The sequence below is a fragment of the Propithecus coquereli genome, unplaced genomic scaffold (genome assembly GCF_000956105.1).
Source record: "Propithecus coquereli isolate 6110/MARCELLA unplaced genomic scaffold, Pcoq_1.0 Scaffold780, whole genome shotgun sequence".
NCBI lineage: Eukaryota > Metazoa > Chordata > Mammalia > Primates > Indriidae > Propithecus > Propithecus coquereli.
In genome coordinates this window covers 525,087-545,072 of record NW_012153952.1, presented here as the reverse complement: position 1 = coordinate 545,072, position 19,986 = coordinate 525,087, and the positions used below count along the sequence as shown (strand labels likewise).

Here is a 19,986-nt window from a genome sequence, read left to right as displayed (position 1 = left end):
TAGATAAACCACATGGAATTCTAAAAAATGTTCCAGTAACCCATATGAAGGCTGGAAAAAGGAAGCAGAGAAACAAAAAACAGAACAAACAGAAAACAAAAAACAAAATGGCAGACTTAAGCTCTAACGTATCAATATAGTTTTCCCTTGGTATTCACGGGGGACTGGTTCCAGGACCCCTGCGGACACCAAAATCCAAGGATGTTCAAGTACATTATAGAAAACGGTGTAGTATTTACATATAACCTATGCACATCCTTCCATATACTTTAAATAAACTCTAGATTACTTATAATACCTAATACAATGTAAATGCTATGTAAATAGTTCTTATACTATTATATGTTATCTTTTAAATTATATTTTTTTATCGTTGTATTGTTATTTTTTCAAATACAGTTGACCCTTGAACAATGTGAGGGTTAGGGGTGCCAACCCCCTGAGCAGTCAAAAATCCGCTGTAACTTTTGACTCTCGCAAAACTTAACTATTAAATAGCCTACTGTCAACTGGAAGCCTTACTGATAACGTAAACAGTCAATTAACTCCTATTTTGTATATGCACGTATTCTTACAATACAGTAAGCTAGAGAAAGGAAAATGTTATTAAGAGAATCAGAAGAGGAGAAAATGTATTTACTATTCAATAAGTGGAAGTGGATCACCATAAAGGTGTTCATCCTTGTCCTCACCTTGAGTTGGCTGAAGAGGAAGAAGATGAGGGCTTGGTCTTGCTGTCCCAGGGGTGGCAGAGGCAGAAGAAAATCTGAGTATAAGTGGACCTGCACAGTTCAAACCTGTATTGTTCAAGGGTCAATTGTATTTTCAACTCATGGTTGGTTAAATCCATGGATGCAAAACCCATAAATACAGAGGGCCAACTTAATTATATTAGATGTAAAAGGTCTAAATACTCTAATAGTAAAGAAAATTACCAGAGACAGAGTACAACATTTTAAGGGTAAATCTAAGAAGAAATAGCAATCCTAAATATATATGCATAAAACAGCTATAAAAATGTGTGAAACAAAAATGGATAAAACTGAAAGGAAAAGTAGACAAATCCACCAGTATAGGTGGTGACTTCAACATTTCTCTCTCAACAATGGACAGAATAAGCAGACACAAAATCAGTAAGGATATGGGAAAACTCAATACTGCCGTCAACCAACAAGATCTATGACATTTACAGAACACTCCACGCCACAACAGCAAATACACATTCAAGTGCCCAAAGAACATATAACAAGATAGACCATACCCTGCCATAAAACAAACCTCAACAAATGTAAAAGAGCCGAAATCATATAGAGTGTATTCCCCAGCCACAATGAAATCAAGCTTGAAATCACAGAGAGAAAACAGAAAAATCTCCAAACACCTGAAAACCAAACAACACATTTCTAAATAATCCACAGAACAAAGAGGAAACCACAAGGGAAATTTTAAAAAAACATGGAAATCAATGAAAATGAAAATAACAACATATCAAAATCTGTGGATACAGCTATAGCCATGCTGAGATGTTAAATTTATAGTCCTAAATCTTTTATCAGAAAAGGGGAATGGTTTCAAATCAAAAATCTAAATTCCCACCACAAGAACCTAGAAAAAGAAGAGCAAGATAAACCCAAAGCAAGCAGAAAGAAGGGAATAATACAGATCAAAGTAGAAATTGATGAAATCGAAAACAGAAAGCAATAGAAAGTCAATGAAACAAAGAATTGGTTCTTTGAAAAGATCAATACAATTGATAAACTTCTAGCAAGACTGATGATGGGGGGGGCCTTAATTTTCTTTTTTTCTTATTGAATTGGATTATACTATAGACTCTGCAGACATCAAAAGCATAATACAGGAATGCTATAGTTTGAATATCTGTCCCCTTTAAAACTCATGTTGAAATTTAATCCCCAATGCATTGTGAGGTGGGGCGTTTAAGAGGTGATTGGGTCATGAGGGATCTGCTCCCATGAAGAGAGACCTGAGCTAGCAGACTTGGCCCACTTGCCATGTGCCATCCTGTGCTGTCTTGGGACTCTGATGTCTCCACCAGCAAGAAGGCTCTTATCACATGCAGCCCCTAGACTTGGAGTTTCTTGGCTTCCATAACTGTAAGAAATAAATTCCTTTTCTTTATAAATAACCCAGTTTCAGGTATTCTGTTATAAGCAACAAAAAACAAACTAAGGGAATATCACAAATAACTTCATACATATAAATGTGACAAATTAGACAAAATGGTTAATTCCTCACAAAACACAAACTACCACAACTCACATAATATGAAACAGATTATTTGAACAGCCTTATAGCTTTTAAGGAAACTGAATTTGTCATTTAAAAACTGCATAAAAAAGGAAGGAAGGAAGGAAGGGAGGGAGGGAGGGAAGCAGGCAGGCAGGCAGGCAGGCAGGGAGGCAATCTCCAGGCCAAGATGGTTTCATTGGTGAATTCTACCAAGCATTTAAAATAGAATTAACACCAATCCCGCAATACAAAAATTTAAAAATCTACAGATCAATTTCTTTTATGAGTATAGATGCAAAATCCTAAACATATTAAGAAATATAATTCAGCAGTATGTAAAAAAAATTATATACCATGACGAAGTGGGTTTATTGGAGGCAAGGCTGGCTCAATATTTGAAAATCAATCTATGTAATTAATATTAGTAAGCTTAATAAGCTTAAGAAGAAAAATCACATAATCCTATTATCCTTATCTTTCAGATCTCTAAATGTTGAAGTGTCCTAGGACACAGTTTCTTTTTATACCTAGTCCCCCTTATGAATCCTACATTTCTATCTCTAGCCCAGATCTCTCTCTTGAACTCTGTACCCATAAGCCCAATTGTCTATTGGATATCTATACTCGAATAGGCATTTCAAATCAGACATGTCCAAATCCAAACACATGCTCTTACTCCCCAAATCTCCTTTCTGCAATTCAGGAAATGGTAACTCCATTCTTATGGTTGATTAGGCCAAAAACCCTGGAGCCACCTAAACTCTTGTCTTTCTTTCATACCCCATATCCAATCTGTCAGCAAATCCTGTTATCTCTTCCTCTAAAATATCCCCAGGTTCTGTCCCTCTCTCAACACAACCACTGATATAACCCTGGTCTGAGTCATGCTTTCACCTGGATTTTAACAGTTGCCAAACTGGTCTTCCTGCTTCTACCCTTGTACCTTTGCTATTTTCTACCTAACAGCTTCAATGTTCCTTCTTTGCTCAAAACTGTCCAATGGACCTCATTTCATTCAGAGTAACATCCAAAGTCTTTACTGTTGTCTATAAGTCCCCCTGTGATGTGGTTCCTTGCTACTTTTCTGAGCTCATTTCCAACCACGCTTCTGACTCATATCACTCTAGTCTTACTGTCCTCCTTGCTGTTCCTCCAAAGGGCCAACAATCACCTCGACTTGGTTTTCCCTTTTTCTGGAACAACAGCATATGGCTTGTTTACTCATTTCTTTCAGGGCTCTGATCAAATGTTACCTTATCAGTGAGGACTTCTTTGACCACCATACATAATAGACGCCTATCTGTCCACACATATACATTCCTCATCCCCCTTACCCTTCCTGATTTTTATTTAAGGCACTTATCACTTTCTGACTCATTTTATACTTGCATGTTTGTCTTTCTATCTTTCCCAGTAGAAGGCAAACTTCCAAGGACATGGATTTTGCCTGTTTGCCTAGAATAGTGCTTCAGACACAGGAGCTCAAAAATTATTTGCTGAATGAACGCATGAACCACTGGTGCAAGAATGAAGGATTTGGTATCAGACATAAGATAATCTTGATTTGACTCCTGACTCTGTCATTTCCTATGTATGTCCAATTAACCTTGGATAGGTTAGTTACCCAAGTTTTATATTTCTTCATTTATCAAAGAGTGATAACAATCTTCACCCCATAGGACTGATGTAAGGATTAAATAAAAGAATGTATGTAATGTGCTTAATACAGTGACTTGGTATAAGAGTGCTCAGTACATTACAGTATTACGCAGTATGAAAAGATGGTCTAGATTTGGGCTCAAAAGCCCTCAGTTACAATTATGACCAGATATTGGCTATGTGATTCTAGGCTATTCACCTCTGTTAACCTAAGGTCAAAAAGATGGCTAAGATGTAGTCCTTTCCCTCAAATCTCAGTAATGTCATCTTGGGTAGGTCACTTAACCTTTCTGAGCCTGTTTCCTCATTTGTCAAATGAGGATAATATAATGCCTATCTCATAGCTTTATTGTGAGGATTAAATGAGTTACTATGTGAAAACAGTACCTGGCACATAGCAACCACTCAGTATGTTAGCTATGATTACGATGATTCTAGTCTGGAGAAAGGGTAAAAGCATCTAAGCAAAGAATCACAATACAGTGCAGTCAAAGCAAAAGCAGGCATCAACTAGAAGAATGTCTCCTAAACTAAGGTCTGTCCACAACTAGAAGTTCTATGATGATCAGAAAATTTAAAAATTGTTGTGTATGATAATCTAACCCCCTACCACCACCTCTGTGGCAGTTAGAAAGACAAAATTTCTCTGATTTGATAACTGGGATTTAAAACTTTGGAAAAATAAGGTCAGGATTTAGAGTCTCTTCAGTGTTTCTTAAACACTTGACAAACACTGAAATAGTGTTTCTTTAAAACGAGATCAATGAACGCACTGGGAGGATAAGATAGTTTCTCTGTTTCACCCCCACCCCCAAAAGTTAACCTGTCACTTAAATTTGAGAAACAGTAAACTGGACTCCCAGAGGGCTAGGGCAGCAAGTAATACCCTGAATGAAGAAACCACCTTAGAGCCCAGAGCACAAATGTGTGTTTCATGGCGGCGCTGTTACAAACTAAACTGTACATTAAAGGGTGGTCCTGGAGGCTGAGCAGAAGCTCACCAGGTGAGAAAGGGGACATTACCTTTGGAGAGAGAGAATAAGAGCCAAGGCGTGAAGGCCTGGAGGCGTGAAAAACCCACGTGGGTGGCTTGGAAGAACCAATAACGAGCTTGGGGGGGGGCAATCAGAGAGCAGAACACGTATGGAGAAAAAGTGCGGCCTGGCGCCTCGCAAGTAAGGAAGGAAGGCCCCTCCCATACCCAGGTCATGCTCTCTCAGCTTCAGTGTCCCCTTAAGATTCCCCTCTAAGGGATCCCAGGGGCACGGCTCCCTCTTCTGCCCGCCACTCTTCCCTTACCTCGTTTTCCAGCCTTTCCCTCACTCTCCCGCCTCCTCCGCCCCGCCGGAAATGACGCGCTAAGTAGCGCGCCGTACCGCGCCAGAAAGGTTCTGCGGGAGCGAGAGAAAGGGTTCCGGCGAGATCCACTGCGCCGGCGCGCAGGCACGAGCGGTCAAAGCGCCTTCTGGGGGCCAGGGAACTGTGCTCCTTCCCTCGGTCTGTCTTTTTCAAAGTGCCCTGAGTGAGGTTCAGAGAGGCCGCCACCTCCAAAGGAACGTCTTTCTGCAGCTCCGACGCTTCTCTGTGCCCCGCTACTCCGGCCCTTGCCCTTTGACCCCGTTCTCGCGGCGGGGTGAGAGGTCGGGTGGCCATCTTGTGGCGGCGGCGCGGGCGACTGTTACTGCGGAGACCCATCCCCTCCCCCTCTTGCACCCCTGGCCGTCTGTCAGTCGGTAAAGAGTCCCGCAGTCTGTCAAGTGAAGCCCCGGCCTCGTGCCGTCGCTCTTCCCGCCGCACTGGGCGGCCCAGGCCGCTCCCTGCTGGGCCTCACCGCCACCACCATGTCTTCCTTCTCCGAATCGGCGCTGGAGAAGAAGCTCTCGGAGCTAAGCAACTCTCAGCAGAGCGTGCAGACCCTATCCCTGTGGCTCATCCACCACCGCAAGCACGCGGGACCAATAGTCTCCGTATGGCACCGCGAACTCCGCAAAGGTAAACACCTCCCCACCCCCTGGGCCTTCCCCGGGTTGTCTTTTTGCCCACCCCACTCCCCAAGCCCCTCTAGCTTCTTAATTGAGCCTTGCTTTCCAGGCTTGGGCCTCTGATCGTGCTTTTGAGATTGGAGACAATGTTATCCCCATTTCTCAAAGAAGAAAACCCAGGCCTGGGAAGGTTTAAGGTACTTGGCTGAGATTCCACGGACTGGGGCTCAGGTGCCCAGATTTCCAGTTCATTGAGCCATTTTCCCCACAGGCTCCCCTTGACACTTGGGACTGTTACTATCCCGGTTGCATTCAGCTCCTGTGAACAGGACACATAACCTAGCCTGTTATGTGTCAGACCCTGTGCTGGGCATTTGGAGTAAGAGCTAGTGGGCTCTGAAGTCAGACTGCCTAGATGGGAGTCCCCACTCAGCGATTTACTGGCTGAGTGATGCTCCACGAGTTTCTTCATCTCCCTAAGCCTGTTTTTCCATCTGTAAAACGGAGACAAGGATAGCTACCCTTAACGAAGCCTTTACTCCATACCAGTCACTATACTAAGACCTTTGTATATGTTCTTGCACTCAGTGTTCAGAACAACCCATCTTAGAGAGCTAAAGGGGCCCACCACCGAGACCTTGCCTTTCAGGCGCCTCTCATGCAGCTGCTGTTGATTTCAGGCCTTGTTCAGGATCTGACAGACATTCATTGAGCTCGGTCTATTATGTGCCAGGTACTGGGTTGGACACTTAATAGCATGGTGCTTCTGCCAACTGCCTGGAATTTAAGCCTGACTTTGACACTTACTGACCCCAGCGACTTAACCTGTCTGTCCTTTAGTTTCCTTATCTATAAAATGGACATGATGATAACTGATATTTACTGTGCCTTTATTATGTTAGGAGCAGTGTCAATATCTTTATATACATTGTCATTTTAAAAAAAATTCTCAGAGCCCTGTGAAGTTGGAACTTTGCAGATGAGGAAAAAGTGAGGCTCAAATAACTTGTTGTGGTGAGGAATAAACAGTATAATCCAAATGAACATTCGTGATGTTGGGCACAGTGTAGGCACTCCATAAATCACAGTGAGATGGGACTGTTGATTACTCAATGTAAGGCATGGCCTTTGCCTTTAAGTGGCTTACAGTCTGGTGGGGAACGATGGGCAGCTGCACGCCTACCTGGTGCCCTGACAAGTTTCCTAACAGATGGCTGGAGAAATGAAGCTCAGAGCTGTTTTGGACCCCCTATATGTGGTAGGCCCCTTACAGCTTAGAAAGTGAATTTGCATGGGTGCTCTACTCTTTGTGAAGTGAGGGGTGTCACCCCGTTTTACAGATGAGGAAACTGAAGTGGCTAGGTGGTATTTTCAAGGCCTTTGAACTTGATACTCAGACTACAGGCTGACAGACACCAAAATCCAGGGTTCTTTCAGGAGACCATGTTCTAGCCCTCTAGCAAGGACTCGAAAATATCATGTGCTGTACTGAGATAGGAATCTTCTCAGCCCTCTGGGCAACTGGAGGGTTGAGCCTGGGGCTCCTAGAGCCTCCTTCATGTACCCTACTGTGCCATTCAAATATTATTTGTAACATCTGCTGAGATGTGAAAAACATGTGAATCGCCACTCTACAGAATCCTATTGGGTGGGACCTTGAAGACAAAGTCCATCTCGTATGTCACTTCTTTTGTGAAGCTTTCTTGATTCCTCACCTCACCCTATTTGAGTTATTGAAAAATAACAATTTAGAGAGTGCATTTGTTTATGAAGCTTTATAATCCCTAATCTCATGATAGAGCCTTATGTTGTAAGTAGGCCAGCATTATTATCCCCATTTTACAGATGAGAAGATAAAGGTACAGAGAGATTAAGTGCCTTGTTCAGGGGCATACAGCTGGGGGCATGAGCCCAGGGCTATCTGTTGCCAAAACTTGTGCTTTTTCAAGTACTCGGTGCACTTGGTAAGTGAAAGTGGTCATCTGACTCCAACCAAAGCTGTAGTGCTTTCATTTCTTAGAATTCCCTCCCACCCCATCACACCAACTCAGCATTTACTTCATTCATATGAGTTGTATCTTTTTTATTATTATTATTATTATTTTTTTTTTTTTTGAGACAGAGTCTCACTCTGTTGCCTGGAGTAGAGTGCCGTGGCGTCAGCCTAGCTCACAGCAACCTCAAACTCCTGGGCTCGAGCAATCCTACTGCCTCAGCCTCCCGAGTAGCTGGGACTACAGGCATGCGCCACCATGCCCGGCTAATTTTTTCTATATAGATTTTTAGTTGTCTAAATAATTTCTTTCTATTTTTTAGTAGAGACAGGGTCTCGCTCTTGCTCAGGCTGGTCTCGAACTCCTGACCTTGAGCGATCCACCCGCCTCGGCCTCCCAGAGTGCTAGGATTACAGGCGTGAGCCACCGCGCCCGGCCCTCTTTTTTATTATTAATAGATTGTGTTTTGAGAGAGAAACTGGACCTTCTTGTTTTTCTGTAACATTTATCATGGTGCTTGTTACACAGTTTCAAAATAGTTAAGAGTTAAATCATGGTCTCTGAAACCATTTTCATGGTTGAGTAAAGGATCTAAACAGTACAGTCTGATACAACTTTGTGTGATAATAGCTGTTTTCTATCTGTGCTGTTCAACAAAGTAGCCACATGCCGTATGTGGCTAATGAGCACTTAAAGTATGTGACTAAGGAACTAAAATTTTAGATAGATACAATTGAAAATAAAGTTTCCAAGTTTTACTAGCCACAATTCAAGTGTTCAATAACCACATGTGGTTAGTGGCTACTATGTGGGACAGTGCAGAGCTAGGAGATGCTGCCCTCCCAAGCATCAAGACACAGCTTCCTAATATCTAAACTTCCCTCATGAATTGGAAGTACCCACACACTAGAGTGGAAAAGAATTTTGTGTCCTAATGTTCAAATTGACTAGCCCCTTAGGTTCTCTCTGTGGTAAAGTCTTTTTCCCTATTTAAGATGCTTGTAGTTTCTCTGAGTTGCCTTCAAAATATTAACAAGATTTACAAAAATTGCTTTTTCTTGCTTAAATATTGTACTCCTGATATGTTATCTTTCCATTTTCTAGAAATAATTCTTAATTTTTCCCTTTGTTTTCTGTAATAAGTAGAACTTCTCCCCTTCTTTATGGAATAGTTTGGGGTAAAATGCTCTTGGTTGAATATTTTGTAATGTTTTGTATCTTGGCCTGAATGTAGGTAAATAGGCCTTTTTTTCAAAATTACTTTAAGACTTTCTCTAGACATCAAAACCTGCCAAATAAGTGAAAATTTTTCATTAGCCAGTTATTTAAACTTTGCTTAACAATTAGTTTGACTGTTTGGGAATCGGCACAGGTAGGGAGTGAAAGGATCTATTTTGTCATATTGGAAAGACATCTGAACAAGTGAGTTGTCACCCAGGGTTGGAGTGGAGGGGTGAGTATGTACGGTATGTAATATGACTGTATTCTCAAGTGCTCTAGGGTTTTGTTATATCACCTTTACACACATGGTACTTATGTCAACTTTTGAGGACGCTGGATGTGGAGGGATACAATTTTATCCCAAATAAATGCCTGTTGTTAAGTCTGAGGGTGATGGAAATTAATTGATGTTGTAGATAGTGAAAACCTTGGCTCTGAGGCCTCTTAGATATCTTTAATTTTCGTGGCATTATAGTTGTGGTAGTTTTACTTACTGCAACTTCCCAGAGCAGGGTTTTTTTTTTTTTTTTAAAGCCTTTTGCCATAATCATACCTTTGTAGCAACAGTAGGATATTGTGGCTATTAACACTTTTGTTCTGCTTTTGAGTAATAGTTAGAACAGTTAAAGATAGCCACAGGTTCCCAATATTCTCATCAGTTGGGCATCTAAACTAGGTTATTGCCAGAAGATTAAGACAATTCAAGATACTTATATTTAATTTTGTGAGCATTTTAAGACATCAGCTTAAACTGTAATGTGCTTTAAACATCTTGTTTTTAACTTGGGTTGTTCTCCTGTAGCTACATTTTAAAATGTCAGATCTTATGCCTGCTGTGTCAGACCCTGTATGTGCTTTGTACATTTCAAAAGAAACAAAAAAGTGGTTTCTGAGACAAATAGAACAAGGACTAGTTAGTTACTCAGGTATGTAAAGGTTGACATCTAACTTGCTTGAGTTTTTCAGGTGCTTTAAGCACTGGAGAAAATTTAGTGTTTTGAAATATCTAATTATGTTTTTATTTATGTCTTTTAAAAGAAAACTGGGACCCAAAATCGTAGTGATGTAACTTTATGGTTGAGAAGTTATGTGCATAGAAGCCAGGAAATTCAGTAATGTTCCCCCAAGCAACTGTAACTCAGACATATTGCATGAGGTTTTTATGGTTTAATATATGATACCATATAGAGTAATAGCAACTACTACATTTTGTATAAATAAGAGAGAAAAAAATATGGTTTTTGTGGGAGCCATAATTTTGCATATCCAGATTTCAGACATGTGTAAATTTTCAATAATAATACAGTGTTAATGTGTATTTATATTTGAGGTAAATATCCATTGGTGCATCTAGAGATTCCTCTATATTGTAGAATTGATACCATTGACTGTGGTTATTGGAGTGTCAAAGAGAAATTCTCAGTTTAGGAGCATAAATTACAAGAAACTATTTTAAAATTCAGACCTAACTCAGTCTTTCATTCTGGAATATTTGATAATTAAGAGTGAGTTAGAAATGCTCATCTTTGCAATAAATACAGGAAAACCTTGGTTTTAACATTAATATTGACTGCTTATCCTTTGGAAATTTTCTTTAGATTATGTTCATTTTTACTGTCAATTACCCTGGTTAAAATAACACAGAAATGAAGATGGCCCATTCTTTTTTTTCTTTTTTTAAATTGTATTCCCAAACCTGTTTCTTAGCTGTCTTTGTAAACATATCTACTGGACCTTAAGTAGATAATGCTTGTCTTAGTGTTCTTTAGCAGTATCCTAGGGCAAAAGAATTGTGAATTGAGAATTTCTTTGGTGTAAGTTAAATTTTCCTCTTTTTTGTTTTTCAGCCAAATCAAATAGAAAGCTTACTTTTCTGTACTTAGCAAATGATGTCATCCAAAACAGTAAAAGGAAAGGACCTGAATTCACTAGAGAATTTGAATCTGTCCTTGTGGATGCTTTTTCTCATGTTGCCAGGTATGTTGTCTTTTTGTTTTGTTGTGTTGTGTTTTTAAATGCATTACCTTTGCCACCCTTTTGTCCTTTCTTTTTCTTTGATAGCCTTTGTAAATTGACCACTTCCTACTTTGTAGAGAGTTGTGGAGGCCAAATTGTGGTTTTATGTTTTTTGGGCCCTTAACTGTTTTGAGATATGTAAACATTTTGATACTTTAAAGAGATTCAGCCTTTATTTCTGAAGGATAGCATAAAAGTAAAATAAAGAGATTCAGCCTTGTACTTGAAGTACATCTTTTCCCCCAGATACATTCATTTATATAATTTATTTCTTGAGTATAGTATTTTCCTTCAGTTGATTAAGTTGTCTCATTAGCTTATAATCAAAAAATAAAGGAGCCTTCTAGTAACATAACCTCAAAAGATAAGGGAACCTTTTAGTAACATAACCTCAATAGCAAGATATTAGTGGCTTTTGCCTTCTTTTTTACCTCCTTCTGGATTTCTAGGTGTCAGTTTACTAAAGGTATTAGTCATTACTATAACTGCAAAAATAGTAATTATTAGTATGGAAAGTAAGGTGTTTGCTCTGTATTACGTTAAGTCTGCTGCAATTGTTTTTTGTGGCAGAGAGGAGTGGAGCTTAGAGCACACATGTCACTAATATAGAAAGCATACATTGGATTAAAAATTTTGTAAGTAATTTTTCTTCATTTAAAAACAAAGGCTTTCTGTAGGCACAAATTAGATGCCCAGGAAAAGCAGAGAAAAACTATATTTCAGTAGATTATTATGTTTATAAGTAAACATAAAAATAAATAGATCTTTGCAAAAGGAAATTGGGAAGAGTGAAAAGGAGACTAATGGGTTGAACAAATTGTTCTAGGGTCTAAATTGTAAGTGAAGGGCCTTAAATGAGAAATTAGGTCCGACATTCCTTGCAGGGTTTGAAAAGTTTGAAGGAATAAAATTAGAAATTCAAGAGAAAGAAATGACATCTGGCTTTCTAGAGATGAAAAAATATATTTATTTGTCAATTTCATAGTTGGGTTTTCTTTTGATGAGCATGGACACCGAAGTAGCAGGATGCATTATAAACTTGAAAAAAATACTATGTTCTCAGAGAATAAGCTTAGAACAGACTACTAGAGTAGTAGAAATTAGAGAATTTCTTGTTTTGAGATTTATTTCACAGTTTCTTAGATATTGGCTGTAGCTCTGCCTCAGACACTCAGTGACCTTGGATGTATTATGTAACTTTTTGAGCACAAGTTTCCTAATTGGCTAAAAAGGGAGGACACCACCTATCTCTTCAGAGTTGATAAGAGGCTAACGTAAGACACTGTGTTTAAAAGTACATAGTACGATGAATTCTTAACTCATTCATTCATTCATTCATTCATTGGAATATACTAGATTGTAAGCTTCATGAGGGGAAGGACTATTTCTTTTTGTTCTTTACTATATTCCAGGCACATAGCAGAGTGTCTGTCACAGAGCTGCTGGGTTATGTAGCTTTAGGGAATACCACTTATATAGCCTCAGTGTAAATGGTGTTTCAGGGTTGGGCAACATTGTGGTCTGCTCTGGCACAGAGTAGGGATTCAGTAAATATTTGTTGAATGAATTAATTAACGTTAACTCATTGGGGAAAAGATTTGGTCTAGGGAATTGGCTGGAATAATTTCTTGTAGGGATAGTAAACAAAACACTTTTATTTAAAAATTGATCAATAATCTTTAGCTGCCTCCAAACCATCTTAAAACCTATCTGCAAGCCACTATGAAAGCGACGAGGCAGATTCAGTGGTACAGTGTGGGGAAAATAAATCTCATCCTTCTCAATAAAAAAAAAATAGCCCTAATTCCTTTCTGTTTGCATTCTTGTAGTTCTTTTAAGGTCCTGCTTGGGTATCATATTCAGGATACCCATGTTTCCAAGCTTCTTTCCCCTATCACATTATTAGAACAGAAGGCCTAACAACTCTACTTCAATCCTGATGTACCTTATCAATAGTAAGGATATCCTAATTAATATATGCTCTCTGTATGCTTTTTCTGTGGTCAGTTGATAAACGTAGTTGACTCATTAATAGTGACTAAATTGATTAGGTTATCTTTATGGTAATCCTCTCCTCCCACTTAAAACCAAACAAACAAAAAAACTCTCAAGTCAGAGAAAGCTGCAAGTTCATCAGGTAGATTTGATTTGAATAGAAGTTTAATTAACCAGATTGTGAACTTGTTTTCCACATAAGTGCCTTCTTTTCTTCTCAGGTTAGAGACCATTGTGCATGTCATTTTTCATTCAACATATATTTGAGTGTCTTCTATGTGGCCAGTACTGGTCTAGACACTAGAGGAACAGCAGTGACCAAGGCGAGCAAGGTCAATTAAATGAACTTTCAGAGAGTGATAATATGGATATAATAAAATGGAATGAAGTTCTAGAGTGGGATCTCTTCGAGGCAGTGTGGTTAAGGAAGGCCTCTCTAGGGAAATGACATTTGAGATAATTATGCAAAGTTGGAACAGCAATTAAGAAGAACTTAAGGTAGAAATAATCTTGGTATGCTAAAAGAAACAGAATGAAGGGCAGCATGGTTAGAATATAGTGAACAAAAGGAAAAGTGGCATCTAGATGAGATCAGAGAAGTAGACAGGCACCAGTCACATACACCCTACAAGCCTTGGGAGAGAGCTAGGATTTTATTCTGACGGGATGTCAATAAAGAGTTTTAAGCAGGGAAACGATACGCATTTTTTTTTAAAGATCCCTCTTTAAAAATGGCTTGGTGTGGGGAGTGTAAAGGCCAAGGGGGGCTGGGGGCATGAGTTTGGAGGGTGTCACCTGTAGAGCAGGCTAGAGGTGACATCAGCTAGGACTTAGAAGCAGCGAGAAGATAATAATGGCTTCTATTTATTGAATGCTTACTTTGGGATGGATTCCCTCCCCCCCCCCACATAAAACTGATAGAATTTATCAGAGTTGAGTGGGAGTTGATATTAATAGTAAGGGAAAAGAGATCAAAGATGATTTCTGGGTTTTTGATGTTAAGTGGATGGCCGATGGTGCCATTTACTAAACTGAAGATTGGAGAAAAGATTTGGTGGAGGAAATCAAGAGTTTTATTTTGGCCAGGTTAAGTTTGAGATGACTAGGAGATCTTCCAGGGGTGATGCCAGATGGGTAGATGGATAAAATAGACTGAAGCTCAGCAGAGAATTTCGGGAGACATACATTTGGGAGTTAACACCATACAGGTGATATTTGTCTATTGTTGTGTGTGGGTCCCCAGGCATACTCCCAGGTTTGGTGACTCCGTAGGAGGATTCACAGGACTCATCATGTAGTCATGCAGTGGCGATTTATTGCATCCAAAGAATACCAAACAAAATCAGCAGACGGTAAGGGTACATGCGGCGAAGACTGGAGGACTCTGGGCATAAACTTCCAAGAGTCCTCTCCCAGTGGAATCACACAGACATACTTAATTCTTCCAGCAATGAATTGTGACAACATGTGTGAATCTACTAGGAAAGCTCATTAGAAACTCATTGCTGCCGCCCCTGGGAACTTGCGGCCTTGGGGCCACATGTGGCTTTCTGGATCCATGCTTGTGGCCTTTTGACTGATTCCAAATTTTACAGAACAAATCCTTTTAGTAAAGGGATTTGTTCTGTGAAGTTTGGATTCGGTTGAGGGGCCATGCTTTGGGATCTGGGGCATCACACATGACCTTGAGGCCACAGGGTCCACACCTTGGTCACATAAGCACCCTTTGCCAAAATTCCAGGCTTCCAGAAAGAAAGCAGGTGTTCATTAAGAACTGTTCACACAACAGTTTAGGCACCGTAAATCACCCTTACTCGTTAGGAAATGGAGGGGACACTCTGAAATCCCAAGTCCCCAGATACCAGCTAAGGGCCAACCTTGTCAGTAGGCCTTTCTAAGGGTAGCAGTCTCTAGCTTTCTGTGAACTGTTTTCTGAACAATTGCAAAGGAATGTTTCTGCTCCAGCTTTACATGAGTTGCTGTTGGAAGTGACAAGAATTCCTGCCCTTAGTAGGCCTATCATAGTCCTGCTGTGCATGGGATGAGATAGAAAGACACAAATTACTGTGGTTGTACCAAGAAAGTGCCATAGGACTACAGAGGAAGAAGAGGCCCCCAAGGCTGGCTTGACAAGGCCTCAGGTATCCAGCCAGTACCTCAAGCAGCAATTCTATTTGTGCGTGTGTGTATAATATACATTTTTCACTTTCAAGGTCAATTTTGCCATCTGTATTGAAAAGTGGACAGTAATTGAATTTATGATTAGAATTAAAATACATACTGTGTTCAACATAATATTAAATTGTGTATGTAATTATTTATCATCTTCCACTTTATTCATAAATAGGTGGCAAAGAGTTTTTAGTCTTTTTTATGGAAAGATTTCTCAGTTCCGAATGGAGTTAGTGCAACCTGAAAAGGTAGCTCCTTCTATTATAAAACTGCTTTGTTGCTTTAGTTATATCTGATTCCAGGTGCTGAAGTGACTTCCAGTTCATTGGAGCTACTTACTTCAAAATCTTATAGTAGAAAGATTTCTTGAATATTTCGTTTATAACTTGGAAGCTTATCTAGCAGAACCTTAATTTACTATAGAGCTCAAGGAAATAACCTATCCTGGTTAATTGTATTCACTAATTAAATTAGAGCCCCCTTTTGGCTTTAGCCTTTAATGGTGAAAGCCTTTTGAAAATGTTTTGTGGTTATAACAGGTTTGAGTGTTAGTTTCCACTGTATAGTAATGTGACTGAAACTGTACTCAAAACCAGTCTTAGTCTTGAGTCCCAGATATCCCAAGAATGGCAGATAGTAGGTGGGTGTTGTAGGGCCCCCCATCCCTGACTTTAATTAAATCCTTGATAAGAATTTATTCTCATGATTGGTTTATCTTTCTTTTAAGTGAGGCAGAGAATCTGCAGAGAGCAGATTTTATGTTAAAAGTACGAGTAATTATGTTCTGATTAGTTGCAATTTGGTTATATTAGTTATAATGGCTTTATTTTTCTAAGCCATACATTTGATCACATCAGGGACTTCTCACTGCCTGTGGGGCGCATGCTTAATATGGCATTTGGGGCCCTCTATAATCTAATACCACTCTGTCCTTCCAGATTCTTCTGCTATTTCCACACATTCTGTACTTTGGCTACCTGAATTACTTACAACTTCTCCTTTCTCTTTGCCTTGTTCCATTTTGGTGGTTCCGTTCAAAGGAGAGGTAACAGCGTGAGCAAAGGCACATGCACAGGAGGGAACAACTTCTGAACAGAAAATACATGTGTTGAGTGTTGTTGAAATATGAGGTTCCAGGTAGGGTATGGAAAGGAGATGAGGCTAAAGAAGTCTGAGGAGCCACTGAGTCAAGCCCTAGAGGACAGGACCTAGGCCTTAATATTCTTTGTATTCGAAGCACAGTATTCCATAAACCTTCATTGGTTGAGCTCATGAGTGATTAATCGATTTCTGGTATGAATGACCTGGGTGCAGTAAGGTGATTGTTGAAAGTTAGGTAACTATAGGGCCTACTGAAGCCTATATAAACTTTTTCAAAAAAAAGATTGTCTTTTTTTTTTTGAGACAGGGTCTTACTTTGTTGTCTGGGCTAGGGTACAGTGTTGTCATCATAATAGCTCACTGTACCCTCAGACTCCTGGCTCAAGCAGCCTCCTACCTCAACCTCCTAAGTAGCTGGGTCTACAGGCACGCAACCCCATCTGGCTAATTTTTCTATTTTTTTGTAGAGATGGGTTATCGCTCTTGCTCAGGCTGGTCTTGAACTCCTGACCTCAAGCGATCCTCCCGCCTCAGGCTCCCAAAGTGCTAGGATTACAGGCGTGAGCCACTATACCTGGCAAAAAAGATGATTTGACAAATATTTATTATGCTTGTGTTAGGAGGTATGGCAATGGGGGGGAAGATAAATCCCTGCCCTTATGGAAATTACATTGAAACGGAAAGAGTATAAACAAGAAAACCATATCAGAAGAGAAATTGTATGGAGACCAATTAAGTAGAGGCAGGGGATGTAATTTCCATGGTGGAGATCAGGGAAGGACTCACTGAAAAGGTGATGTGTGACTACACGTAGACCTGGAGGAGGAGAGGGAATGAGAATGGGGCCATCTGGGGAAATGGGGTTTCAGGCAAAGCAAACTTTTAAGTGCTAAGGTTCTGAGGCAGGGCCAGGTAGCTATTGTGGCAGCAGGGAAGGATTGAGAGAGTAGGTAGAAGATAAGACCAGAGAAATAATGGGCTGGATTGAGAAAGGCGTTGAAGGCTTCTAAGGACCTTTACTTTTATTCTGAGGGAGAGTGGGAAGAAACCTTGGCAGTTTTGAACAAAGGAGTGACATGATCTGTCTTAACACAACAGCTAGAATTATATTTTGAAAACTCCAGAATAGATTATAGGAGGACAAAGGGGGAAGCAGGGAGACCAGTGATGTGGCTGTGGTAGTAATCCAGGCAACAGATGATGCTGGCTTGGACCAGGTTGATAGCAGATGAAGAGGGGAGAAGTAACTCACTTCTGGATGTTTTGAAAGTATAGTAAAAGTGTTTTATCACAAATATCAAATAATTAGGTCATATTTTTAAGCTTCATAAACTTAGCAGTAGAAACGTTTTTCCCTTTTTTCCTAACCCTCACCTCTGACTTGAAAAATAAAAAAGTTTAACAAAAAAAGAATTAATTTGTATGTACCCTGATTTAGTCCTTTGGCCCCAATTCAGTGAAATTTGCCACTGATAATTCATAAGTAATGCAATCTGACAGGCTAGGCTGAAAGTGCACATTACCTTCAGTGCTTACAAAAGTGCTATCAAGGTGGGGGTATATAGAATTCCCATTTCAGTTGAATTTGGTGTGGTTTCTTCTTGAAGTTCCTATTATAGATATTTGACTTAAGTACAGATACAAGATGTCAAGGTGTCCTTTCTTGTTTAAAGTCATTCAGTGTAAGATTGTTGCCATTCAAACAGCCTCATAAGACAGAGCAGTTCACAGTAACACAGTGAGTGGGGAGTGAATTCATTTTCCTTTCAGAAAGTCTTTCCCCACTCTTCTACTTGCTGTCTGATATTTTATGGTAGGCAGCTGGTTCACACTGAGTGCTAGTTATAGTCATCTCATAATCTGTTTCAAGAGTTAGTATGGTGGTAAAAAATTATCTAACTTCTTTCAGATACAAATTGCAAAGGACTGCATCATCAGTGTGTTCTAAGATTATCAGTTCAGCGTGTATGAACATGGAATACACACTTAGCCCAGAATTAGAATAATTATAAAATGGCTGAAGTTGAGATCAATCTTGGCATATATGTGTGTATGATTGAATTTATACATGTAGAGGTGTTGGTGTGTTAGCATTGATGAGTCGTAGTGATTTATTTCCCATTTTAAACATTTATGGGTTTTTAAATCATTTTTTTCTATCCTTGTGAGTTTTGGCCCACTTTAATTTCCAGCAGAATGTCTGACAGTACATTTCGATTAATGTTTTCTTAAAAAGCCAGCTGTCACATTGATATGATCGATTTTTGATAATTCCCTATAAAAATCAGCCATTGGCTTTTTGCCCTATTCGCACCATCTTTCAAAGGGGAAAAAAGGTAGGACATGATCCCTCCCTTTTCCCTAACCATGCAGGAAGATTGTAGTTTTTGGCCAAGTTTTGGGCATCCAAGTATCACAATATGTACCTTATTCTTTCTGTTTTTAAATATGTAAATCATTTAGTGAGTTGTTGATTTTTTTTTTTGAAAAATAGATCTGTCCTAATTAAAAACAAAAAATCTTAAGCTTATATATATCTTTTCATCTTTTCTGGGCAGAGAGGCAGATGAAGGCTGTAAAAAACCTTTAGAAAGATTGCTGAACATCTGGCAAGAAAGAAGTGTGTATGGCGGCGAGTTCATACAGCAGCTGAAGCTGTCTATGGAGGACTCCAAGAGCCCTCCCCCCAAAGGTAGAACATCACCACATGTTTACAGCTCTTGGTCTTTGCCTACTTTCGAATCACATATGAAAAGCTGCAGTGGGGGTTGCTGTGAACCACCAACGATTTTATGATTCTTCAGAGAGAGATGATCATGAATGATGGTGAGAATTTATGTAGTGTTCGCGGCGTGTAAGCCTGATTCTAGTACTCATGCTGTTCATCCTCTAACACCCTGACTTCTGCTCTCTATTCTCCTTGGCTCTCTTCTGTCTTTCAGAGACTTTCCTTGCATGAGGAAAGGAGCAACAAAGTTGTTTAGAGTTGTGGTGAACTAGGAAGTACCTTGGACTAAGACCTTGTCCTATCCCTATCATTAACTACCGTAGATCTTGGATAAGTCCCTTAGCCTTTTAACAACGTGGTTTCATTAAATACAGATGTGCTTTGGAACATAATGGTTGTTGGTGTGCTAAAATTTTGGTCTTTACTGAACCCAGGATATCCTCAGGAATTGTGTATGTGTATGTGAATTTTCTCAACTCCTTTATAAGAGATTATGTTATTTTTTTCTTTAAAGAGTAAGACGGAGTGTTATTTGGCTTCTGGTTAGTTGTGGTTTAATTCTAGTTGGCATGACATGTTCCTGAGCTACAGAGCAGATCTGCCTGCATCTACATTCACTGCCTGGAGGATCAAGTCCCTGTACTAATAGTATTGAAGACCTTTTCTAATCTGAACTAGCCTACTTTTCCAGATTCTTCTGCCATTTCCTCACTTACACCATATTCTTTGGCCATACAGAATCACCAATAGTTTCCCCCTGGATGCTCTGTTGACACCCCTTCCTTTGCATCTGCTGCCCAAGATGTCCTTCTGCCCCTTTTACTGTGTGGTGGACTCAATCCCCAAGAATGCTCCCCTCATTCTGACA

The 19,986-nt window shown here is 39.7% G+C and overlaps 1 protein-coding gene across 1 annotated transcript in view; it reads left to right on the top strand.

Annotated features, from left to right (window-relative positions):
- The first annotated feature begins 5,326 nt into the window (after positions 1–5,326).
- The window catches only part of RPRD1B (regulation of nuclear pre-mRNA domain containing 1B), a 53,979-nt gene continuing 39,319 nt past the window's right edge, over positions 5,327–19,986 (top strand). The window contains exons 1-3 of the mRNA XM_012662813.1: positions 5,327–5,901; positions 10,954–11,083; positions 18,949–19,082. Of these exons, the coding sequence (XP_012518267.1) occupies positions 5,751–5,901; positions 10,954–11,083; positions 18,949–19,082 (415 nt within the window). The 5' untranslated portion in view covers positions 5,327–5,750. The remainder of the gene's footprint in view (positions 5,902–10,953; positions 11,084–18,948; positions 19,083–19,986) is intronic.